The 26,116-nt window shown below is 40.5% G+C and overlaps 1 protein-coding gene across 2 annotated transcripts; it reads left to right on the forward strand.

Annotated features, from left to right (window-relative positions):
- Positions 1-373: 373 nt before the first annotated feature.
- On the forward strand, positions 374-25,324 carry zcchc14 (zinc finger, CCHC domain containing 14). 2 transcript variants are annotated; one of them, XM_086074864.1, is made up of 14 exons: positions 374-1,642; positions 4,130-4,360; positions 8,193-8,394; positions 12,586-12,656; positions 13,195-13,266; positions 13,433-13,500; positions 15,799-15,974; positions 17,659-17,701; positions 17,773-18,235; positions 18,305-18,402; positions 21,048-21,136; positions 22,516-22,668; positions 22,740-23,936; positions 24,047-25,324. In XM_086074864.1, the coding sequence occupies exons 1-14, from the start codon at positions 1,148-1,150 to the stop codon at positions 24,100-24,102; spliced, it is 3,414 nt and encodes a 1,137-aa protein (XP_085930990.1). In that variant the 5' UTR covers positions 374-1,147; the 3' UTR covers positions 24,103-25,324. The 2 variants fall into 2 exon arrangements, with proteins under 2 accessions (XP_085930990.1, XP_085930989.1); XM_086074863.1 differs by having other exon boundaries at positions 17,773-18,402; positions 22,519-22,668.
- Positions 25,325-26,116: the final 792 nt, after the last annotated feature.

Raw genomic sequence — 26,116 nt, forward strand, 5'->3', positions numbered from 1 at the left:
CTCATTAAAGGTTATGTTCTTTAAAAAAACAAAACATTTATTGAACATAGATGAATCACATAATAAATAAAATAAAAATTTGAAATTATTTAAACGGGAAAAAACAACAACAACAACAACAACAACATTCAGGTAGCTCCAATTAAGAGTTTTTTTATTTTAATTTTTTTATAGTTCTGCATGGATATTAATTATCAAATGACATTTCTTGTTCGTTACAAATTTAAGAGACTTGAAATAATTTTCAGTTTCAATCAAAAATAATTTGAATAAGAGTTTCAAGTTTAGAAATGTACATTTATGGATCTAAAATGTTCTCGATAAAACACACAAATTAACCAAAGTTGCCCCCATTTTTTTTTTTTTTTTTTTTTTAAAGTTCTTACTTTACTGTTGCGCGTGAGTGCCTGAGAAAGCTGATCTTTTCCGCTGAGCACTGAACCAATCAAGAAAGCGCAAATGATTGTAGACAGAACTATTAGCCAATCAAAGTGGAAGTTTTTAAGAAGTGGGCGTTTCTTGCATCCAGCGTTGGATAATGTTATAGCCAGCTGTTATTTTCTTCAACATATCTCGAGCCACGACAGGATGAAGACAGCGACAACAACATACACACAAATTCTTACAGTGGGGCGTACTTTGTGGTCCTTCGATAAATTACTTTCCCCCACGGTTACGTCACAAGTTAGCGTTGTTTTCTGAACTTTTGGCAACAGTTGATAGACAAACGTTATCTTCGGCACAATCTTGGAGCCACTGTTGATAACATGGCTGATATCAGGATGGTTGAATGTGACTTCTTGAATGGCAAAAGAAGGCGGTGACTGTTCGGAAGGCAAGCTTGAGGGCAGTTTCTTCGGCTGTCAGTGGAGTTGCGGTCCGACCGGCGGAGGGGGACCAGGCGGAGGGTTGTCCTGAACACAAAGTAGAATACTTGAAGTGGAACGACGAGGAGTTTTTTTTTCTTCTTCTTTTTATTTTTCTGGAGAGAAACCATCGAAGTGTGTCACGATCACGAGAAGAGAACTCAGCTGTCACAGTTCTTCTGACTGCGCCCCGCTTTGTTTGAGAAATTCTCACTTGAAAATACATTCCTTTTTTCTTTTTCTTTTTAAGCTTCAGACGAACTGTCAGTGGATGTGTGAGTATGGTGGAGAGTCGGACCCATGTCCAAAGGGAAGAAGTGTACCTCTGGTTCTCTTCCCTCACATCTGCCCAGAGAGCCGAATTCCTGTGTGGCCTGCTGGACCTCTGTGTCCCCATCGAGCTTCGCTTCCTCGGCTCCTGCGTGGAGGACTTGGCGCGTAAGGACTACCATTCGCTCCGGGATGCAGAGATCAAAGCCAACAACCCCACCGATTTATCTGGGCTCACCAACATCACGGACGAGGTGGTGCGGAGTAAGCTGCTGGTGTCCCTCGCCTTGCTTGGCTCAGACAACCGGGAGGCGGCGGGGGTTCTGTACCAAACGTTGACGCATATAGATACGGTGATCAACAACTACGGGCTGGCCTTAAACGACGGAAGGGCCGAGGAGCAATTTCTGTTGCTTTTTACCATGGCATCCAACCACCCGGCTTTCAGCTTCCACCAGAAACGGGTTCTGATGCAGCAACTCGGCCAGATCCAGGATGTCTTGCAGGTGAGGGCCAAGTGTGCATCTGCGGGCCACATGTCTCTAGTCTACGGAATGATTGTCAAAGTAACAAAGCTACAGTTCACTCATGGAATGTATAGATAAGATAAAAAACAGATGGAATTTTTTTAAGTAAATTATCTGTAAATCTAGTGAGATGTTATCTTTGTAAATCCATTTTATTTTGATGCAGTTTTTGTAGATAGTTCAGGTACACCTAATGCTGCGGTTGGTGTTGATTAAACAGTTTTGGAATACTGTACTAGTGTACATGCCTCAGTGCAGAGGTCGTTGGGTTTGAATTTGGGATCCGGCCTTCCTGTGTGGAGTTTGCATGTTTTCTCCGTGCTTGCGTGGGTTTTCTACGGTTTCCACTCACATTCCAAAAAACATGCATGGTAGGTTAATTTATCACTCTATATTGTCTATAGGTGTGATTGTGAGTGTGCATGTTTTTTTGTCTTAAGTATGCCCTGCGATTGGCTGGCGACCAGTTCAGAGTGTAGCCTGTAGACAGCTGGTACAGGCTCCAACACAGAATTGAAATTGATAAAACAGTAAGTACATTTATTGAAACAGTTCGTACAAATAGCAAAACTTCATGGTTCCCATGCAAAAGCCATTTTCTTTCTCAAAATCCTGAGTACTAGTGGCCCTCCAATCAATTGAGTGCGATTTCTGTGTAAAAGTACGTGATCGGCATACGTCGATCATGCCTTTCATTGCCAAACAGCACAGCTCATACTTAGCAGCCTTGCAGCCAACTAGAGACCAGCATGCGTGCAGTGTAGCGTCCTCTCCCCCATTCACTGCACATGTTACAGATGAAACTATAGTAACTGAGTGAATAATATCAGTTTTTAATTATGTCCCAATTTTGTTTCATAAAGGGATGGACATTTGGAAATTGTAACTAAAGTTTATGAAACCAATTGGTAGAAATGCATGAGCTGTCTAAAATGCTAAATTACAGGTTTGTCAAAATCAATGACAGCCCACCTGTTAGCAAGCAGACCTAGGTTGTGTAAATTATATATGTGTAGGTGAAAGCTGCTTCCTTGACTGACAGCAGGAAGGTTTTTGTGATGTTTGCAAAAGCAAAGGTAAGGTAGATAAATCGTTTCTTTTAGGTAATCTAATAGTGGAAGGATTGGGCATTTTCTTATTAAATTGAGATGATTTGTGGCTGTATAGCGAGTTGATTTAGCCGAAATCCACCCATCGCTCCAAACTTTTTGTCCTCATTAGCTTATTTTTGGCTAGAGGTGGTATACACCCATACAGTATAACCAGCCAATTGCAGGACTTCTAACAGACAATCATCCGCACTCACACACCTTTGAACAATTCAGAGTTTTAAGTTAAGATATGATAAGATCCATGAGTTTGAAATGTGGGAGGTAGCTGGAGTACATGGATGCGAGCACAGAGCTAACATGCAGCTGAAACTAATCATGATAAAATGTACGAATTAGGCATGTCATGGCAACGGTAGTTGACGCTCTAATAGAGCCGTGCAATTAATCAAAATTAAATTACAATTTCAATTATGACACTCCACAATTACAAAATTGGCATAATCGTCAGGTGGAAGAAGATGGATGGATGGATGGCATAAATGTGGACACAAATAAAAGATTATTAATACTGATTGTGAGTTGTTTAAATGTATATATTTGTACCTTTTTTTTAAAATTTAAAATAACTAATTTAATCACTCTTGTTTGCTCCAGAGGAAACTTGCATTATTATAGTGTTTCAAAGAAATGTATTTGTCTTAATATTTTTTTACGTTTAAACATTTTCTTGTTTTGAACCAAAAACCAAATCGTCCTCCTAATCGAGATTTCACTTATTACCAAATTAATCATGATTAATATTTTCTTCCTAATCGAGCAGCATAAAAGAGCTTAGCTCTAAGGTTGAACAATCTTCTGATATTTGGTGAGACATGTTTGAAATAATGGAAATAGAAATAATCCATCAAACTGTTTCCAGTTTGTACTACATACGATTTTAATAGGGATTGGCGAGTATGGGCCTTATCTCAAGTTATTGGTGCTCAGAGCGGCGGCCGACCATATTGTGGCTGTTTTACGATCAGGATTGGAATAATAAATCAGAAGAATAGGAAAAGCCAAGGCCATTAAAAGTTTCAAAAATACTTGTAGTATCACTACTTGGTATTGGTTACTACACAAGAGTTGACTACTTGTACTGATATGGGCCTTAAAAAAAAGTGGTATTGAACCTCACATAACAATGTAGTCCTGCAAGAAATACTGTACGCTTGGCTTGCGAGGCACTTCATGAATCTTACATAAAAATAAATTGTTCAACACTGCCCTTGGCATCATATGACATAGATGTTCGGATAGATCGATAGAAAAGCTTCTCTGCTCATTCGATTTTTCAAAAAAGCAACGGAGAACTTTGCAAAAGTAGACACGTTTTTTCATTCATCTCATGTAATGTATATTTTGGATATTTTAGGTGAGCTATGGAGGTGCGGGCGTTGAGGGTCAAGAAGCAGGCCCATGTGGCCATCAAGTGGCTCTGTCTTACACTCAGCTGCATCACCACTATGCCCAGCAAAGTGTGTCCTTACCTGGCCCGGCGGCCTCTTTGTCTCCCTCTGGCTGCTCGCTGCCTGACACAAGTGCTGCCTCCTTGCCTGTGTCTGCTGCTCAACCCTGTCATTCACCCTGCACCTGTTGGCACAAGGTAGGATGTTGAGCATCAGCAAGTTTCATTAATACTCATATAGGGTTAAGGATGGAGTACAGTCACAAGAAGTCAGTAAAAAAATGTGTATATTTAACACTGGGTCCACTGATTGACTGCGATGCAGAATGGGAAGTCAGATTGTTAACATCTACCAGCTGTTTCCAGATCCGATGGTCAAATTCATCTGACACTTGATCGTCTTTCTTACTCTGGCATGTGACCTCAATATGTGACCTAATGCTAGAGCTCAGTATTGTTCATTCGGTAATTTTACCGATTTGACATGTCATCATCATTGCTCTTTTTTATTTATTTTTATTTTTTATTTTGTATGTGGGTGAGTAATTTGTGTGGGTGTGTGTGTGTACGTGTGTGTGTGTGTGCATGTGTGCGTGCGTGTGAGTGTGTACTCATTAGTTCACCTAAAACCTATTAAAAATCCCATACCGTTCACCTAAACCGATTACTTCAGAATCCAGCGAGTCGTGAGGTTGTCAGGAGACCCGAGGAAGGATCAAAGAAATGAAAGGAAAGTGAAATCCAGCACCGACCAGACATTACCTACTACCGGGTTACCAACCAGAGTCTTTCACCAACCCCAGAAACATCTAAATTCCAACAAAGTAGGGAGACCTCAAGAGACCAAAGGAGAGACTGAGGAAAGGAAGGAAGGATGTGACCTAATGCTAATGTATATGAGAATGTCATTTGCAAAGTTAATGTTCTTTTAGGGTAGAGAAAACAATTTATGCAGTTCATCTGTGCTGTAGCACTAAAATTCCGTCTGAAAGGGATACAATGCACGTTCTGCAAACTTCTGTAGACTTGCCTACAATTACATTGCGGTGTAAGGCATTCCATCTCCGTGGTCTGACCATGACCAACTCCCTTTTTACTCTTATCATATGTATAGCGCTTTTGAACGATAGAAAAGCACCATATAAATTAGTGATAGACTAATATGTTTTTTTTAAGGCTGATATGATTATTAGTAGTCAAGGAGACCGAGAATCGATATTCCAAGCAGATATTCATTTGCAGTAAAACAGAAAATTAAACAAATAAAAAATGCCCGACCTGGAGAGGTCACTCCACCCTTTTCCGACTGAGGACCATGGTCTCAGATTTGGACGTGCTGATCTTCATCCCAACCGCCTCACGCTCGGCTGCGAACCGCTCCAGTGAGAGTTGGAGATCACGGCTTGAAGAAGCCAACAGCACCACACCATCCGCAAAAAGTAGAGACACAATGTTGAGGCCACCAAACCGGACCCCCTGAACGCCTCGGCTGCGCCTAGAAATTCTGTCCATAAAAGTTATGAACAGAATCGGTGACAAAGGACAACCTTGGCGGAGTCCAACCCTCACTGGAAACAAATCCGACTTACTGCCGGCAATATGAACCAAACTCTGACACCTGTCGTACAGGGACCGAAGAGCCTGTATCAGGAGGCTTGGTACCCCGTACTCCCGAAGCAGGACTCCCCCCACAGGACTCCCAGAGGGACACGGTTGAATGCCTTCTCCCAGTCCACAAAGTACATGTAGACTGGTTGGGCGAACACCCATGCACCCTCGAGGACCCTGCCGAGGGTGTAGACCTGGTCCACTGTTTCCGGGACCACCACCCCGATCTGCTAATCCAGAGGCATGTGACTCCATTACAGAAATGATTTTGCTTCATTATTTCTTTTAATGGCCGACACACCGCTAATGTAGTATATATAGACCAATGCTTTTTGTTGTTCCGATTTCAGAGGGGAGTTTGCTGTAGTTTTCAAACTACTAGCAAGATTTGAATGTTGCCCCTCCTCTCTCTTCCCCATGGAGTCTCTGACCAAAGCCAAGCCTTTCACTGACTCAAGATGAAGGTGCACGAGTCATGCACTTTAAGAACGTGCGGTTTTTAGCCAGGAATGCTACTTTGCTAGCATGACTTATTCATGATGGAGTGTTGTGTTGTGACACTTTTTTTTCTCTCTCTCTCTCTCTTTCTCTCTCTCTCTCGCTCTCTCTCTCTCTCTCTCGCTCACTCTCTCTCTCTCTTTCCTTCTTTTTAACTTTTATTTCTTACCAGAGGTAGATAATCTAGCCAAGGAAACGGCTATTCATGTCTTTTAAAATAATAATTCTAATTAAATAATAGTAGAGGCATAACATACATGGCAAATAGTGTTGTTGTTTTTTGTGTGTGTGTGTTTTTTTGTTTTGTTTTTGACAGCAAACTCTCCTTTAAAGTGGGTAGAAGCGGGTGTGCTATCGGCATATTTTGATGAGGTTGAGCTCACATTGTCGGGGTACATCCAATCTGTCCGTTTACACTGCAGTTGCTTAGGGAGATATCCGATATGCTTTGGATTTTTAACCACATTTGGAAGAGGCCCGTTTCTGATTCTGGATTGCCCTCCATAGATTTAAATCAGGATTTAAATCCTGGACATTTTCTTCCTCCTGATCTTCCACATCTTTCTCAAAAACGTTTAAACATGAGTGAACAGTGAAGGGAAAGTACCCCGCTCAGAGTAGAGCATTTGTATTTAGTGTTTTGTTGCCCTTGGCTCCTGCTTACTGCAGCTCAGCACATTTCTCGTTGCTGAAATCAACCCTCTGTGGTTTGGTTCAGTGTGTGCGCGTCTCAAGTGAATCCCCAGTAAGTTGGAAATGCTGTCTCTCCCTCTGGGTCTCTTTGCGTAGCCTGAGAGTAAACCATTCAAATGGTTGTTACACTGCTTTTTCCCTACTGCAGCAGGCTTGATGTTGTTATGAAAGGCTGGAGGGGTCTTTTAAGTTTTGACCTTAGCCCCAGCATAAGCTACGAATCCGTCCACAAAACCGGGGTAAAACGGGGACAGAGCATGAGTCAATGTTTAGAAGACACAATTTATTCACATTAAACTTAGCTAAAGTAATGTGTTTTAAATAGGTTGCCTGTGTCCATAATAAAAAACATGTGTCTTCCGTTGTTTGTGTTATGAGAGCAAGAGAGAAAGCCCAACCCATGTGATGTGGATGAGACTGTCCCAATAGCATGTTTAATGCAGGCTTGGCTCAATATGCACTGCACGCAGTACATGGGAGTCATTTTGTATGGTTTGGCCATGCATCTATGACAAACCATCGCAGGAAAACAATTGGAAAAACATGAGATTTTTATAATGGAGATTCTTTTTTTTCTTTTTCTTCTTGAATTCAAGGTTCTTGTAAAGACAGTGTGCCATTATATTTGCTGCTGCCCATTATACTGTACAGTATATCATAAATTCCTGTTAGTATTGTTTGTTTTTTATTCATAATTGCCATATAGCATACAGTGTATGCTGTTAGGGTGAGAAGCTCGGTTATCCGGGAGGGACTCACTGTCGAGCCGCTACTCCTCCGCGTTGAGAGGAACCAGTTGAGGTGGCTCGGGCATCTGCTTCGGATGCCTCCTAGACGCCTCCCTGGAGAGGTGTTTCGGGCATGTCCCACCGGCGGGAGGCTCCGGGGACGACCCAGGACACGCTGGAGAGACTGTGTCTCTCGGCTGGCCTGGGAACACCTTGGGATCCCGTCGGAGGAGCTGGCTGAAGTGGCTGGGCAGAGGGAAGTCTGGGCTTCCCTGCTAAAGCTGCTGCCCCCGCGACCTGACCCCGGATAAGCGGTAGATGATGGATGGATGGATGGATGGATGGATGGATGTAGGCTGTCAGTCAAGGGTTGGACTGGAGACTGATAAAATTTCAGAATTCTTACTGCAGTGTGCTAATTAAAAATAACTTGTGTTAACTATTGCTCTACTGTAGGGCCAAGTGTCTCTCTTTTTGAATGGTCTCTCCCTCATGCTTTCCAGAACCAAACCAGAGAGACCGGTACAGCCCCAGCACTTGGACCAGAGGTGAAAATTGGGAGAGGAGCTCAAGCGGTCAGCCAAGAAGCCTACCCTCCTCACCTCGACCTCGCACCTCCTCCTCACCATCCTCCTCCTAAAACTGCTGGGCAGGGCTACGACGCTGCGGCACCGCCTACCACTCACCAGGGGAAAAGAGGAACAGGTGAGCCTCTGGATAAGTTGTCATGGATTGATATGATTGACACCCTGACACCTCTTTACATACTGTATCATATTCTATAAATAGCCTTTCACTGTCATCATCAGCTTGATAATGGTGAATGACTGAACCTCCAACCGGTGCATATGAGTATGAAACGTGTGTGTCATGCTGTGCACTCAGTCAAACCCCGTTGGGCAAGATGCAGCATGCCAGTCGCACTGAACAGAATTAAGCTTAAAGAATGCAGCCTCAGGCATTGCAGTGTTATATGTCACTCAGGGATTCATTTCACTTCATGATTGCAACTTCAGTTCAACATCTCCACAATACAACTTTATTGACTGACTCGTATTATACTGTACTAGGGTATTTTATTCATTGATTGATTAATTTTTTTTATTTTTATGTTCATGCATATAACAACACTTGGCCTGCTAAATCGGTCTCGGTAGAAATAGTTTGGCTACACTGTACTGTATTGTTACACATAGGCAAAATTGTTGGTGCTATTACATTAACTCATTCACTGCCATTGACGGCTATAGACGTCAAAAATTCATTTGAACTATTTTTGTTGTTTTGTTGCATGTTTCACATTTGTTTCCACTTTTGTTAACAGTATGAGTATCAAAACCAAGATTTTTTTTTACTGTACATTTAGAACATATATAACATTTGTGATTAATCGTGAGTTAACTAGTGAAGTCATGTGATTAATTACAATTAAAAATTTTAATCGCGTGATGCCCCTAATAAAGAAAGAAGAAAAGATTATTAAAAATTAGGGGTGTCAGACGATTATTATTTTTTTATTGTAATTAAACGCATGACTTCCAATAGTTAACTCACGATTAATCAACATTTTTATATCTGTTCTAAATAAAAAATTCTAGGTTTTCATACTCTTGTTAACAAAAGTGAAAAAAAAGTGAAACTAATAGAAATAGTTCAAATGAATTTTTGACGTCTATAGCCGTCAATGGCAGGGAATGAGTTAAGCATAATGGTCACTAAGATAACTTGAACTGACAAGAATGGAATTTGCTTAAATGCTTATTGACAAAAAAGTTTCAGGGAGAATGTCCTTTGAACAGATGGGGAGAAGCCAAAAACAGGAGCTATTTGACAAGTTACATCACCTCAATGTTTATTATGAGTCATACTAAGAAAAGAAAATCGTACCCATTACGAAGCATGGAAGAGGCTTGGTTATGCTATGCTACTTGCGGCAGAGAGTGTCTTGAATTTGTGCAGGGTGCGACGGAACTGTAACTCTATTAAGGGATTCTGGAGTGAAATGTGCCCAGCATCAGACAACATAGTCTCAGCTGCAGGTCATAGTTCCTCCAACGGGATAATCACCCAAAACATACATCTACAAATATCCAAAAATGGCTTAGAACTAACTATTCTGAAGAGCCCTGATCTAAATTTATGAGAGTTACAAAAACCATTGAATTGCAGCGGTTGCCTCAAAATCTTTTACAATAAATTTCATTAAGGGTACCTTTGCCGTACCAGTTTCATTATTTAGTTTTTAAAGGAGACATCTTACCTGCGTCGTGCATTTTGAAAAAAAATTTTTTTTGCACTTTTAAACATATACATTTCTATTTACACATATAACACATTTTTGCCAAAATACTCCAAGTATCATGCATTGCCGCAAATATTCTCTTGCCCCTTTGGCAACTTGACTTTGATGAACCTTTGGGTATGCTGGTTATCAGAAGCTGCTTGCTAACAATAATTGGCTGTATCTCTCTGGATACCTTTCAGCTTTGGCATTTACCCAGAATATGATGGGTGTTTAAAAATAACAATAATCATAATCATCATCATCATTAAAAAAAAAACAGGTCATGTTATATAAAAAGAGATTTTCTCGGTTGCCGTGTAAGAGCAGGTCATTTGTTGCCATAAATAAATTATCCAATTATTGATTATTAATAACAGTATTACTGGACTTGATCATGTAAATGCTTGTTGGGCCAGATTAAAGTATGAAGCCCACGAGCCCTTATCGTCCCCAAATATTTTGCACACTGAAACTTTTTTTTACTCCATCAGATTCTCTCCCGGATCAGAGAATGAATTGATGGATGCTTTATTTATACAGGCATGCCAATATAACGTATATTAATTGCATCCTGTTAAAAATCCCACCACTGGCTTAGTTGATTATGTTGAACGCTAACAGTAATTGACAGGATTCTGCACACAATTAATGGCATGTTGATCTTTGTTAATTGTGGCTCTTATCTCAAAAGAACTCTTCTTATACTGTTGCTAACCAGCGTTTTAGTTTTTGGGATTACCAAAACTCATTCTACAATGTGGGTATGTAGTACTTCAGCAATTGTAAGTGTTTTGATTAATTTAGCTTATCTTCCTATCAAGCATTCAAAAAACCAATCAGCCTGTGATGATCCAGTGGCTCATGTCGGAATCACATTAAAAGGCCGTTAGACTTACCCGAGTCTAGAGTCAGACCAATCTGTCTGGCTCCCTGCCTCCGTCCTGAAACACAATACTCGACTATCTCGCATTACCTCATCGTGGTCACATTGCATAGCTGTCATCAGCATAAAACGCACAACATGAACACAGACACATGTGGAGAATTGGCGGCACATGATATGATACACATACGTGTAATTAAGTTTATATGCCAAACCCTACCATTTTTTGTGTATGGGGCTTGTGTGTCATGCTCGGCAGAATAAACTGCAGTGTCTTTAATGTGTGTCTATTCAACAAGTACATTGACAAATTAATCCAAACACAGGATCAGGAAAACATCTGAATGGTAGCTAATTCTTGGAAATAAAATATCGTACCTCCTCTTTTGGCCACTTTTACAGGATGCGGTAAAACTCTTACTGCAGTCATACATACAGTGCATACGTACAACACGTCCATAGTGACATATGAGTTGGGTAGTGTGCGTGTGAATGTGCCTGTGACTATGATCGGTCCTTTACAGTTTCTTCTACCCACCAAACACATCTTTAGTCATTTACGGTTTCGACCCATCAAACATACCGCAAGGTGCGCATCAAGGGACTTTCCAATGCTCTTTACTTTCTCCTACACTTCTGTCTTCTCTGTTCATGTCCTCTTTTCTCCAGCTGCTTGTCCCTGCATGCCTGAAATGGTTTCACATTGCCTTAAGACGGAGTCCAATGTGACTCCTTTCATATGTAGAGGTTATTTTGCAATCACGCCCATCTATGAAAACAAACCTGCCAGTTCAAATCATGTTCACCCCATATGTATTGACATGAAACAAATGTGAAGAAGCCCTGACCTGCCGCTTCACCTGAGGTATGCATCCGGGTAAAGAAGCAGACTGATGGAAGCGTGAATGCCATTTACGTTCGTCAATACTTTAAGTAAAATCATAGATTAATCAATACATTCAAAATGTTTAAAGATAATTGGTAAAAACATACACAAAGACGGCACAGCTGTCTTCCATGGCAAATCAATTTCTTGAAGAGGGGCTGCCTTTCTTTTTTTTTTAAGGGAATGAGAGGAGCCGCTTCGATTGGCAGCGACTCAAATTGTCTGTGTTCATGCCATTTTTAATTGCAACGTGCAAAATACCCAAACCTACTCTAACCCGCCCCTGCACATATTACTCGACCCTACTCTTCATTGCAAGCTTTTCTTCCATGTGTTCAAGGTTCCTCCCATGCGTCCAGCCCAGATCTCGTTCTCAGTCAAGTGTTTTCTTCAAGGCCATCTGAATCTAGCCCTTATCTCTGTTTGTATTTCTGTATATAAAGACTCTCTGTTTTGTTTCCCAACTGTCGTGTCTTCTCTGCATTTGGGTCCATATTCCACATTCTCACGTGACAGTGTAGGCACGAGTACTAGCTCACGGAAATAAACTGATCCACCCGTAAAACTAGCTTATTCCACCATGGCAATAAATATGATTTGTAAATACGCTTACAATTGTTGACTCTTATGTATAGAGCTATGCAGACATGTTGTGACGTCTATTTTAAATTGGGAACTATTAAATTATGAAAAAATGCCTCAAGGGCTGAGGATAAGCATACATGAAACAATGGGAGATTCATGCTAATTTAACACAATTTTACAAAATATTGTCTTGATTTCAGAGCACTCCTCTTGCTTGGTCAGACATGATTCCATTTTGTGTGTTAATTGTTTTTATAGTGGCAATTGAGAGAGTTGCATTGCGAGGAGTGACGCATACGTTTGAAGACAAAAGTGGTTATATGTTTGAGGTGAGTAAACACACAAATTAAAGGGGAAGTCAACCCCCCAAAAATGTCTTGATATATTCTATGCAGCCCCACTAGTCTAAATACGGTATTTTAGTTAATGTTGCATTAGCGGAATAGGAGTTAGGCAGCAAAATTGAGCACTTTTTATCAATAGAAGGCCGCCATTTTGCCACTTGCTGTCGACTGAAAGTGACATCACAGTTGCTCAGGTAACAACCAATCACAGCTCAGCTTCAGAAAACAGGTGAGCTGTCATTGGTCGTTGCCTGAGCCCTGAGCAACTATGATGTCATCTCAAGTCGACAGCAAGTGGCAAAATGGCCGCCCCCTGAGATGAATACAAACCGCTGCATAACTTATATTCCACAAATGTAATATTAATCGGAATGTGTGGTTTAGACGAGTGTGGTCACATTATATATAACATATTATTGTCTAGAAATGTTTAAGGTTGACTTCCACTTTCACACTTCTGCTCAAACATTATTTGATAAATGATGCCTAATACAAATATTTTTTGTTAATCCTAACACATCAGGTCAGCTGGTCTGATGGATTTGTATCATCAGTTGTCCGAAGTCAACAGGAGGTGACCGAGCTACTTTCACAGGTGAGGTCATGTTGTTCCACAGTCAATCTGTTGCTTCATTCATCTTATTTGAAAGATGTTGATGTTATTTTAAAATTTGAATGAAGTATGGTTGATATCAGTCATGTTCTTATGATTTCATAGTTCATACTTAATTTTTCATGTCATATGAATTTTCCTCCCTCAGTTGTCACAGGCATTCCCCGATGAGCGAATGGAGAAGATCTTACCTCAGACTAGTGAGTCAAATGCCAGGTTAGTTTCGTAAAGTCTTTCTGCCCTATACGGAGGATGATATCTGACTTCTAGTTTGGATATTGAGGCATAAATCTCACACTTTGACAACATAAGAGACATAGAATAATGTCAGGAACAGCAAACTCAATATCCAACCTTGATGATTGACAACTCAAATGGCAGAGAAAGTTTTGTCTGTTTTGATTTTGTCAACCACTCTTGACCAGAGCTCAGTAGCACCAAGAGTCGTGACTGTCCTGAACAAATGTCATTAAGTTTAATTTGTGTTTTTTAATTTGACTGCTATCATTTTATATCAATCATATTTGCTAAATCACACCATTTTAGTATTCATCTTCACAAATATCTGGTGGCTTCTTCAGTCACTCGCAGGGCTGGCACACAACATCAAACAATCCCATGCAAAACCTAAACTGAAAAGTGTGTCTCCAATCACAGGGAAAACATTGACAAACCATTCACACTTATTTTAGCGCTTTCAATGAACCAACCAAAATGATGGAGGAAACCGGAGTACATGGAGAAAGCCCGGGGATAACATGCCCAATCCACACAACAGGGCTGGACCCTGTATTCGAACCCTACCCTGAGAACATCGAGGCGGATTTGCTAACCAATTCACTATGCCGCCAAATTGAAAAGCTCTTGTTATGTAAATAAACAACCAAATGATGTATAGGTTTGTATCTGTTTTCAATTGAAAACAGAGTGTCCTTAAAATTATAAATACAGACAATAATTTAACTTAACATTCACACTGAACACCATTTAGTTTCAAGTGCCTTGGAGGGAACCCACACGAGAAGAGCAAGAACAGACGTGCCAAAATGCAAACCCAGTCTGTAGATTCAGTGTCTATACAAATAAAAAAAGGCTTAACGCCCATCAAATCCAAAATGCAATGGCAATTGTTTTGATATTTTCAGGTTGAAAAAATGATATGAGTCAAGACGTTCATGTGAATTCTTGTGATGATTCACAGCATTTTTGTATCATTAAGCGACATTTAGCTTTTGTACATTTATAGCTGTGGTCATAAATGCACATTAGGGATAGACCGATTATTGGTGCCAATTTTGACATTTTGACAAATATCAACATCTGCCTTTTTACAAATCGGAAGGCTGATAAAGTTGTCATCTCACTGAGCGATGAATGCTTGCGAATGTAGCGAATTTGGGGTTTCACCAGAATTTGTAAGATGTTCAGACAGTTTTTACTTGTTGCAAAGAAACTTTGGATATGTTCAGACAATCTTTCACTGTCTGCGAAGATCTTTTGAAACTTTTTATGATCTCTGGCGAAAACCCAAAAATTAGCTACATTCACATGCATTTGTCGCTCAGTGAGATACAGGTACATTTTCATTTTTGGATTCATTTAAATTCAACTTTACTTTATAAAAGATGATGCTGGCACTGGGTTGGAACTCCCCACACTTTTTTATTTTTTTAAATTAAAAAAAATTGTTAAAATAAAGAAATTATGTTGAATTTTTTAGAAAACTTTATCTACAGTAGAGAACAGATCTGTGTCTACAGAGAGTAGGTGGCCTTTTACCTGCTTAATTTAATTCAACACATGGCGATGACCCGGGAAACTCCCTGCAATTTTGTATCATTTTTAAACAAAGCTGTCTATTCTTGATATATTTAAAATTCAAAGAAAAGCCTTCAAAGTGTTGAAAATTTGATTAATTTTTTTAATTTTTAACAAACATGGATAATTACGGAAGCGTATTGCATTCACTTGAAAAAAACAAAACTTTTTGGGTTGCTTAGTTTTTTTGAGTATTTTATTTTTTATTTTCTGTTTTTCTGAATATTTTTTTCAGTTTTACTGAATTTTTTTTTCTGTCAAAAAATATTCAGAAAAACAGGCTGAAAAAAAATTATTCAGAAAAACAGGAGGAAAAATTATTCAGAAAAACTGGAACATTTTTTTTTTAAACGGAAAAAAAATATTCAAAAAAACGGAAACAAATATTCAAAAAAACAACGCTCCCCCCAAAAAATTTGTCAGAAAAACAGGACTTTTTTTTTCAAGTGAATTCAATACGCTTGCGTAGATAATGGCTTTTCAAAAAAATTATTTTTATTTTTATTTATTTTCTCTTTTACCAAAAATGAATATCAGCTTGAATTCTCGGCTATTGGCCTCGACTACAATTAATGGATATCGGCCCTGAAAAAAACAACATATCGGCCAGTTTACATACATCAAGAGTATGTGAACTTTCAAGCCGAGCTGTATGTGTTCTTCATGTAACTGTCTGCTCTCTCCACCTGCACCCAGATGTCTGACAGTGTTGCCCAGCCACGTCCTCCAGCACCAGAGCGTTCAACTCTTCTTCACCTCCACCAGGCCTCTCTCACCCTGCCTTTCTCCTCTGTCTTCCCCCCTCCCCAACATACCTTCCTCCCCTCCCACAGCTCCTGTCATTCCAACCTGCCCATTCACCTCCAACCATAGTGAGTCTTTTCTTTCTTTTGCCACAATCACAGTCAAGTCTGGAGAATGGATGCAAAACATGTGGCACCTACTTTTAGATGTGGCGAAAGTGATACCAGATGGAATATTTCCCATCTGTTTATGCAGTGTTAGTGGTGAGAGAGATGAGTGTAAAATGAAAAGGATAAGGTCATGTGTGTTAATACCGTTGAGGAGGTGGTGGTGATACTGCAGGAGAATTTGTGTTTGTGTTTTGAAGGTGTTAGAGGGAGAGGACAGCGTCTATTTTAGTCTGGTGTGGGAATTCATTGTGGTATGTTTGTGTTGGGACGCTGAGTGTGGCGACCTCGTGTGTGTCTGAGTGTGAGTGCTTGAGCTTGATTCTATGAATGTGACTTCATTTCTGCGTATTTTTAACCTCCAGTACAGTGCGCATGTGTGTGTCTGTTCGCGCTCGCGCGTGTGTCTGTCTGTGAGTCAAACCACAGCGAATGAAGTGTCAGTGTCAGTAATCAGCGTTGTGTAATTGCACTGTGTATTGTCGTTCCCTAACCGGCGTAGTATTTACAGTCGCAATTTTCAACAGATCTTTTGTTCTACGTCCGAGCAAGGCCGCTAATCTTGATAATATTCAATCCAAGGTGCATAATCTAGCTCAGGGGTCTGCAACCTGTGGCTCTGGAGCCACATGTGGCTCTTTAGTCCCTCTCCTGTGGCTCTCTGTGGATCAAAAAAGGGTGAAGAAAGTACGATTTTATATATTTATTGCAGTTATTTTTTTTAAGATAAATTATTCTTTAAATCAATTAATGATTCAATTAAAAAAATAATAATAATTAAAAACAGGTATTAAAAAAAATTCTGTGTCAAAATGTTTAAGTGGTCAGAAAAAAAAACGGACGAAAGGTAGATAATATAAATAAATTAAATAAATACATACATTTCCAAAAAGTGACCACAAAAGGAAAATTACCATAAAATGTCTTTGGAATTGTCACCAACAAAAAAGAGAAAAAAAAGTCAGAACATTGATTTAAAAAGAAGAAGAAGAAAAAAGGCAGAATAGAAAATGATAGATGATAGAAACTGTAAAATGTCCAAAAACAAAAGAAGAAACCCCATGTAAAATGTCCGCAAAATTGCCAAAAATATCAGAAAATCGATGCCAGGCAGAATAAAATGTCAGCAATAAAATGTCCAAAAAAGTAAGGGAGGCATAAAAATACCATAATATCTCCATAAAATTGCCAAAAATGTCAGAAATTTGACAGAAAGGCAGAAAAGTCTCAAACATGTATGAAAGTATGGGGGGAAAATCCATAAACAGACTACAAAAGGTAGAAGAAAACGAATTGGATGCTGCATATTTTTCTGTTATGGTGCAGCTCCAATGAGCTCTTGGGCCGAGCTCAGTACATTAGACTAACACTAACACACCGTTTCGTTCATCACAATGTTTAAATGTTTATTTGGCCTAAAATGGCTCTTTTGACAATAAAGATGCAAATCGACACTTGGCCAACAGAGTATACTCAAAATATAGTATAATATAGTCATTTTCAATGCTCAACCTGGCCCAATTGTCATGAATTGCTTTAGCGACTTTTTATATGACTTTATCTTAATAACCCAAATGAAATATAAATAGGAAGAATAACGGAAATATAATATAATGCCATGTTTCCATTGTCATCTGTCACTCAGCAAGCGCAGCAGGCTGTTTGATGCAGTACAGAGGAGCCAGCAGGTAAAATGTCGTCATCACTCATCAGTGCAATGCGCAGCATTTTTGCCCTCTGACAGCGTTTCCTCTTTCAGGGCGGTGTACAGAGTGGCAAGTGTCCAGCCTGTTGTCAGCACTCACAATTCTGCCCTGAGCCGCTCCCCCCCTCACCTCCCCCCCTCACATCCTTCTCCACAACACTCCCCGCAGCTGTCCGCCCTCCCTCCCACCGTGCCAGCCTTGCCCACGCAGGGCTTCCTTGCCGGCAGAGGCGACGCTTCCTCCCAGCCGCACCACCAAAGCCAACCGTGCCCTTTACTTCATCCGCACGCGTATTCCGAGCCCCAGCAGTCCTCGTTTCACCCACTGCAACTGCAGACCCAAACTCAGCATTCGCCCCTTTCATATTCACTTCCGCAGTCCCGCCCCCAGCCCCACGCACAGTCTCCATCGCAGTCCCAGGTGAACACGCCAGAGCAGAACGGCATCTTGGACTGGCTGCGCAAGCTTCGCCTGCATAAATATTATCCGGTTTTCAAACAGCTGACAATGGAAGAGGTGGGTGCAGACTCGAGATACCACTTGCGTTTACGTAAAAGAAGTAAGAGGTCTCTCTTTTCTATGCAGTTTTTAGCACTGACGGAAGATGACTTAAACAAGTACGACTTAACCCAGGGAGCCAAGAAGAAACTCAAGACTCAGCTGGAGTTACAGAAGTCAGCAGAGTAAGTTGCAGTCGTCATAAAAAAAGGACATTTATTACTGTATATTATTTGTTGTTCTGCTGTATAAAAAAGGTAGGTTTGAGAATCCTTGATTTGAACTGCTCACAACTTACTCCGAACTAGTGCTGACAAAGTTAAAGTGTTAACTCATAGATCAGGGGTGTCAAACTCATATTAGCTCAAAGGCCACATGGAGGAAACTGTGTTACCAAGACCGGTAAAATCATAACTTAAAAACAATTGCCGTCAGTTATACACAGATTTTCGCTATTTGCAGGCCAGCGACCCACGTGCCATACGTTTGACACCCCTGCCGTAGATGAATCACACACAAAAATCGTATTAGTCATATATTAATGAAGATTAATCACACTATCAATTTTGAGCGCAGATGACCTTTTATAGGGCTGTGCCCAAAAAATGTTTCTAATAAGAATCGCGATTCTCATTTAGTACGATTCAGAATCGATTTTTAAATGTCCCAAAATTGATTTTATTTGCCTTTGTCTGTGTGTGCCTTTATTTGGAGCGCTGTTCATGTTGTATTGTGTGGTTTGGCCACTGAGGGGCAGTGTACACGCGGTCTAATACTACTGTTAAGTTGTAGCCACATTAGAGGGTAGAAGGAAAAAGTCACGATCAAGTTATTCTAATAAAAGTTTTTTTTTTTCAGCCATTCTTTTGAGTGATAAAAGTGCCGCGAGCACTAGCATTAGCGAGTCAGACTGGAGTAGATCATTACAATTCCTTGCACATCTATAGATTGAACCAAAAATCATTGTCAATCAAAATCATTTTGAAAAAAAATCGAATCAAACTGAATCGAATCGAATTGCAGGCCCAAAAATCAGAATCGAATCGTGAGACATTCAAAGATTCCCACCCCTAATCTTTTAGCTTGACAGCGGATGGTTACGTTAAAGGTAGCACAGGTTGTGTTTGAACAATAAACACAACTGCATGCATTAAAGAATTTAATAAATGGTTGCGTATGACATTCATTTTTCCCCATATTAAATTATACAAGTAATTAACTGATTAGAAAAAGAGGAGGATGACATTAAATGTAGAAAGAATTAGCACATAACAGCTGCTCTTCAAATTTGGCGGGCAAAAAAATGTCAATTAAAAAAGCCTTTTTAATTAAGTGATTAATTATGATTAATCAAAATTCTAAGATGTGATTAATCTGATTGTAAAAAATGTATTGTTTGACAGCGCTACTTTCAACATGTGACAGTAACCCCCCCTAAAAAAAAAAGTTACGACGATCAGCAAATTAAAAAAAAAGAATAGCTGCAGCTACTTCCATATTATTAATAATATTTATATAATTTCTACAAAATATAGTGGGTAATTAAATTTCTAGTGCTCTTAAGATCACATTATTTAACCCCTTCAGACCCGAAGATGGTCCCAGTGGACATGACATATTCGCGTTTCTAAACCAATAAAACGCATAATTTGGATGATGTCAATACTTCTGGTTCATGATTGGATCCTAACTAACTAGTCACAATCGCAAGTTGATTTGCATGATGTTCATGATAAAAATGTTGCAGATAAGCTTGGTAAATTTACAACACATTACAGCCATATTATCCTGGCGTCCACTACAACAACTAAACACATGAGTGAAACACCCCCCCCCCAAACAACCCCCCCCCCCCTCATGTTCTTATGTGGGAAACGAGTCAAAGTCAGAAAGAAAGAAAAAAGAAATTTTGCCCAGCAGAAAAAATGCGGTTCTGAAGGGGCTACTAGAGTTTTAATATTATTTTCATTTTTCTACTAGTTTAGTGTAATGTCTTTTACATATCCCTGTAATACTAGTTAACTTATTCTTCTATTTCTTATACTCATTATATTCATTCATTTTGCACATCACAGATTTTTACAATTCATTCTATTCAAACTGTCTTATAAAGTTGCTTACTTTGTTTCTGTTTTTCATCCAAACAAGCCGTATCAATGTTTTACATTACTAATACTCTGAAGACTTAGCAGAAGCGACATGTTGAGCTCCCAGCACACTGGGACAAGTAGAATTGCTCAACTCGACAGATAAGATATACTTATAGATAATCAAGGGAAAGAAATGCAAAAACAATTACCCATGCAACCAAATGTGTCTCTGTGCATAAATTGCCACTCAGACGAGCACGGTCATAAATTAATGGACGCACATGGACACACACGCGCGCACACAGATACCTGATCTTATCATTTAATCATGTTTTCCATTTTCACCATGTTTCCATTTGGTCGGCATTCGTGTATGTGTGCGCGCTTAAACAAGACAATGAAAATGGAAAGTTCCTGCAGTGCTTTTCCATACAGCAGATTTGCAGATAGAGCAGCCAGGATGCAGCTCAGCTTGCTGCGTGTATTGATGCCGCCCTCTGCTGGTTGGTTTTAGGCACGCGCAGCACATTTTCTCCTCAAATGAGGTCGTTTTCACTCAAGTGTGTTTGATAAAGAGCAAGATGGCACAAAACAAGACTATTGATTTCTTGCTCTGTTCATGGTTAAGGAAAGGTCGTACAATTGGCTGATGATTCAGCGTTTGATTGCTCAGCCTTGGAAAAAGCGCAATCGTCCGTGATTCATTTGTGTTATTGTGTACTGTATTTTGTCTTGACCAGCAGGGAGATGGAGAAACGGACCTGTAGTGGTATCGCAAGAGTGACGCCTTCCAGTCATATGGGACCCTCCACCCACAACTCCACTGCAGGTAACAAGAGTGGTTGGCTCTGAAAAAAAGGCACGTTCAACGTTAAAAACAACAACAACAGTAAGCATTTAAATGTAACAAATGTAATAAATCAGACGTGGGCAATCTTGGTCCTCCAGGGCCGGAGTCCTGCAGGTTTTGGAGGTTTCTCACTTCCAACACAAGCTGATGATAAGCGGATCATATATCAGCTGTGTTGGAGAAGGGCAACATGCAAAACCTGCAGGACTCCGGCCCTCGATGCCAACCTTTGTCATAAATGAACAGCAATGAGAATATTTTGTCCTTTCAGGAGTTTTATCCGCTGTCGGCTCTTGGTCAGATGAGAGTGTGAATGCTTTGCAAAATTATTAGCACCCCTAGAACTTTTTGGCCTTTTCAGGCTTCAAACATGAAGATATCAAATTCATTTTTTGTGAAGAATCAACACCAATTGGGACACATCGTGACGTGGAATGAAATTCATATTATATCTTAACTTCTTATTTTTATATATAATAATTGAAAAGTAGAATGCAAAATGATTCACCCCCTTTTCTCTCAGTGCAGCCAACTGACTAACAAATGTTAAGCAAGGTGTGTTACAATTATAGATGTAAATTTGTGGAATCATTTTGGAATTAACCTGAAAAGGTGTGAATCACTGGTTGTGTTTAAAATGATGTATAAAAACAAAAGTGCAACAACAATATTTAAATCAGGTATAAGTCAGTACAAATTGAGTGCAATTAAAAATGTATGGGTAAGCCTTTGTGCTGATTTATATATCTGTAAAAAGGTTTGCTTCTCAATTAAATGTACAATACTGTTGGCATATCTATGCACGTATAAGTGCAGCTGTTTATGTGTAAGTTTGTGTTTGTTTGTTTTTTCTTTTGTAAGGGGGTAGGACTCTTTTTTTTTTTACTTCTTCCTACTCCCTTTTGCACATGTAAGCTGTGCTTAATGACGATTATGCACGTCACCCCCGTAATAGTGACGAGGTCAAGGAGGCGCTATTAAGATGATAATGCGAATAATTTGTTTGATGAATTGATTCCTACAATGGTTCAGCGGGATTGTCCCAAATAAATGACTGTGGCGCGCCGAATCTTGTCTGCCTGCGCCACTAGATAGACCTGGTTTTAGGTAGTCTCAAATACTATTGGTCACCAAATTGCAAGATGTGCTGCGAGGCGTAGCACATCTCTTAAACTCACAAACACGCTAAACTACAAAAATACGCCTGAAGAGTTGGGTAGGATTAGGGTTAATAATTAAAAGTTAGTAAGAGATCAAATTAATTTGATATCTTTATGTTTGAAGCCTGAAATGTGGCAAAAGGTTCTAGGGGGGGCTAATACTTTTGCAAGTAGTCACAAGTGTGTTGCTGAACTCAGCAGAGCTGCGAGTGGAGGTGGACACTGTGCTGCACCATCACCCCATCCACACAGACAGCAGCTCGTCCTCAGGCTACTCCAGCTCTTCGTGTTCCCCCCGAACCCCCCTTTGCTGCGACTCCACTCATGACCGGAGCAGAGACATTTACAGGCGTAAGTCGCCTCACTGGAAGATGCACAAGTGGGACATTTTGGCGGTGGTCCTCATTTGGTCTGTCTTTCAGGTGTGTCAGGTCCCGAAGCAGTAGGAGGCGGTCAAGAGAAGGAGCGCTCGTGCATTTTCATCCTGAACTCCGGCTGCCCGGCAGGCCCCAGCCGCCCCACGGCGCAGGTCCTCCCCGTCCAAACGGATATTTCCGCCCCCGCCATTGCGTCCTGCTCCTCCCACCTCCCCTTCACGCTCTCCCACTACCACCCGCAAGGCAGCTACCCTCAAAGCCCGCTCTCAAACCAGGCACGTGTCCTGTCTTCCCCACGAAAGCCGAGGCCGCCCCACCTGTGTGTGGAGGACAGGACTAAAGCGCCGGCCTCGGGCCCGCGCGGTACCAGCGCAGGTTTCGGTCCTGGGCTGGGTGTGGGCATGGGCATGAGGCTGGAGAACCTGCTCCCCAGGCTCAAACTGAAATCGGACGTCTCGTCCTCCCTCCTTGACTCGGAAGGCTGTCTCGGTCTTCCGGGTTCTGCTCTAGGTCTGATGGTTGAGACCAGTTGCGCTTTGACCTCCACCTCAAACAGCCTCCACCACGTGTCCCAACCTCCTCTCCACTTTCACCTCTCATCCTCGTCTCCGTCCACATACTACTCGTACCCACCTGTGTCCTCCTTTTCCACTTTTGCCACCTCCTGCCAATCCTCAAAGTCCCTCTCACAATCTGCCAGCTCCAGTGGCGCAAGTGTCTTTGTCTCCATGGCAACCGCCGCCGTGCCTATTGCCGCAGTGCCGGGCAAAATATACTACCCTCAGCAAACAAGCCTCTCCGCCTCCTCTGCCACTTCGCTGGATCTAAGTCAAGGCCACGCCCATTCCATGTGCGTTTGCAGCTCGTGCGGATGTCGAGGCAACTGCGGCGCCTACGGGACCTTGCCCGCGTACGCTCCGGCGTACATGCAGCCGTTCTCGGCCAGCTCCGTCTTCACTCTGGGCCCCCTGCTCCATCTCAGTCCCCTCATGGCCTCGTCCAGCGCCGCGAGCAACGGTAGCGCGCCCTTTTCCTACTTCATGATGGCACCGCCCCCCTTGTCCTGCCAGAGCCCGGGGTCACATGACCAGCAAAAGGGCTTTAGCTTCTACCAGTCCCATGGAATTGTGGGAAACGGGGTCCAGAAGCGAGTAGCGGGCAACCTTTCTTGTTACAACTGCGGCGGCCATGGGCACAGAGCAGAAGACTGCAAACAACCACCCATGGACTCATCACAGCAAGGTAAGTCCCCTGGGCCGGATGGACTTCTGGTGATGTTTCACTCTCCAAACATGGGTGCGAACTGTAATGTCCGGATTCGTGATCAAATGTCTCTGCTGTTCATTTCACAGGCACTTTTCGATTGAAGTACACGCCCCACTCTGACAATAAGGACTCCGGGGACTGACACGCCCTTCAAATATTTTCTCCAGCCCACGAGTTTGTTCAACTCGAGCTGGGATCAAACCATCCAGCTCTTCTGTAACTTCTGGACAGCAGCTGAGCAGAACCTCAGAATCATCGGTTACCACATGGGCATTAAAACCTCTCAAAAGCTGGAAGAGGGCCTGCACTGCAGAAGGGGAAGCCATCAGGTTTTTTTTTTTTATAACACCCGTATGGCCAGGGAGCTTTTTAGAATTGACAAACATTTATACACCACAAAACAACTGTATAAAGTAAATGGCATGTCCTTCCACGTTGTACTGAAGTTGGGCCATTTTTTTTTAAATCAGCCTTTCTCTGCTTTGTACTTCTGGCAATTGAGCGTTTTTAATTGGTTGATATGTTTGCTCCTCCCCTTAATTTTTAATAGGCCCAAATGGCAGACAAGGTGGTTCTCTTCTTCTTCTTTTTTAAAATTACACAATACATTAGTATTTTAGATTTTATAACATGGGTTTGGGGGAGGTTAGATTTTACAATTCAATTGTTTAGTGTTGGTCTTAATAGAACAAGCACAGAGCACATTTTTGCAAGCTTTTTTTTTTCCTGTGTAGGGCAGCCTGTATTTTCTGCATTAAGATATACTGCATTGTGCTGGACCTGTGGGGGGAATTACATCTTTTAAGATTGCCTTTTTACTATCACAGTCAAACCTCTTTTTAAGGACTTTGTATCTCATCTTCATTCAGGCAAGACCAACAAGTGCCAATTTTGTCATGTCTGCTTTGCTGTTAATATTGTTTTATTGTTGATGCGGGTGAATGACAACACAATTGTGTGTAATTTATGCAAGTGAAAGCTCAGGATTGTTTCCTAATTAGTGAAACCTATTTCTAAATTGTCTGGGCAGGACCTAGGGAATTATTAACATGAGAACGACTTGTCCTACTCAATATCTGGCCCCTGGAGGGTATGACACTTTTCATTTATTTAAAATGATTATTAGTCTTTTTTTTCTGTTTAATGTGGGTGAGGGATTTTGTATATTTGTAGAAAGCATGCTCACATTTGTTTTTATGTCTTTAGTTGTCTTAAAGCCATCACAAGACAATCTGGTAAAATGATTCACAGCATGCATGTTGCTTCCTTTTTGCAAAGAAGTGTTTTTCTATGCCAGTATTTTTTGTGTTGTAATTTTGTGTTTGTGTTTTGGCTAAATCTTGGCAAAAGTCAATTGTGTAATAAAGTTTTTTTTTCTATTTTGGCACGTTAATTATAAGTATGCATATAGGTATTAAAATTTGTAATCATATATAATTGCATGACTTCAATAGATAACTCACAATTAATCTCAAGTTTTTATATCTGATCTAAATGTACAATAAAATTTAGTTTTTTTCTAAATCTTCATACTCTTGTTAAAATAAAAGTGGAAAAAAATTCAAACTAATATAAATATGGCTATATATTTTAGTAATTGATACAGTAATTTCATAATAATTCATACAATTTAGTTAAAATTAAAAATATATCTTGTAAAAAACGAGTGTGATAATGATGTGTTGAAGTCATTTTTCTGCCACTAGATGGCATAATTGCATTTGTAACAAATTGCATTTTTCTTTTCATATTAAGAGCTATGTAATATTTAACATGAAGTAACTTGTGAAATTCTGCACATTTTTAAACTGGTAAAATACAACTTGACCCAAGTCTCCACAAATATATGCATTATTAATAATTTATTTACTGCTAAATTTGGACGTGGACATGTCTGTTGCATTGCGACTGGAATTCCCCCAGTACAGGCTTTCCAAGTAAGGGGCGGTCATTAATTAAAGTTTAAAAAGTTAGTGGCTTTAAAGGAAATTAACTCAAAATTAAAGCACTTAATTTGACAACCCTAATATATATATATATATATATATAAACAGGTAAACACATTTTCATTTGAAAATACTCTGCTTGAAGTCTAATCTGTAAGGCAAATCAATATAGTTGAGAAAAACATGAACATAACATTTAGAATGATTTAT

This window comes from Leptonotus elevatus, chromosome 4 (genome assembly GCF_054856555.1).
Source record: "Leptonotus elevatus isolate MCC_2025b chromosome 4, RoL_Lele_1.0, whole genome shotgun sequence".
Taxonomy (NCBI): domain Eukaryota; kingdom Metazoa; phylum Chordata; class Actinopteri; order Syngnathiformes; family Syngnathidae; genus Leptonotus; species Leptonotus elevatus.

Coding starts and splice junctions, on each gene's coding strand:
- zcchc14 (XM_086074863.1), top strand. CDS start 1,148: ATGGTGGAGAGTCGGACCCATGTCCAAAGGGAAGAAGTGTACCTCTGG. Junction 17,702..17,772: donor CAGTACAGAGGAGCCAGCAG/GTAAAATGTCGT, acceptor TTCCTCTTTCAG/GGCGGTGTACAGAGTGGCAA. Junction 23,937..24,046: donor CATGGACTCATCACAGCAAG/GTAAGTCCCCTG, acceptor TTCATTTCACAG/GCACTTTTCGATTGAAGTAC.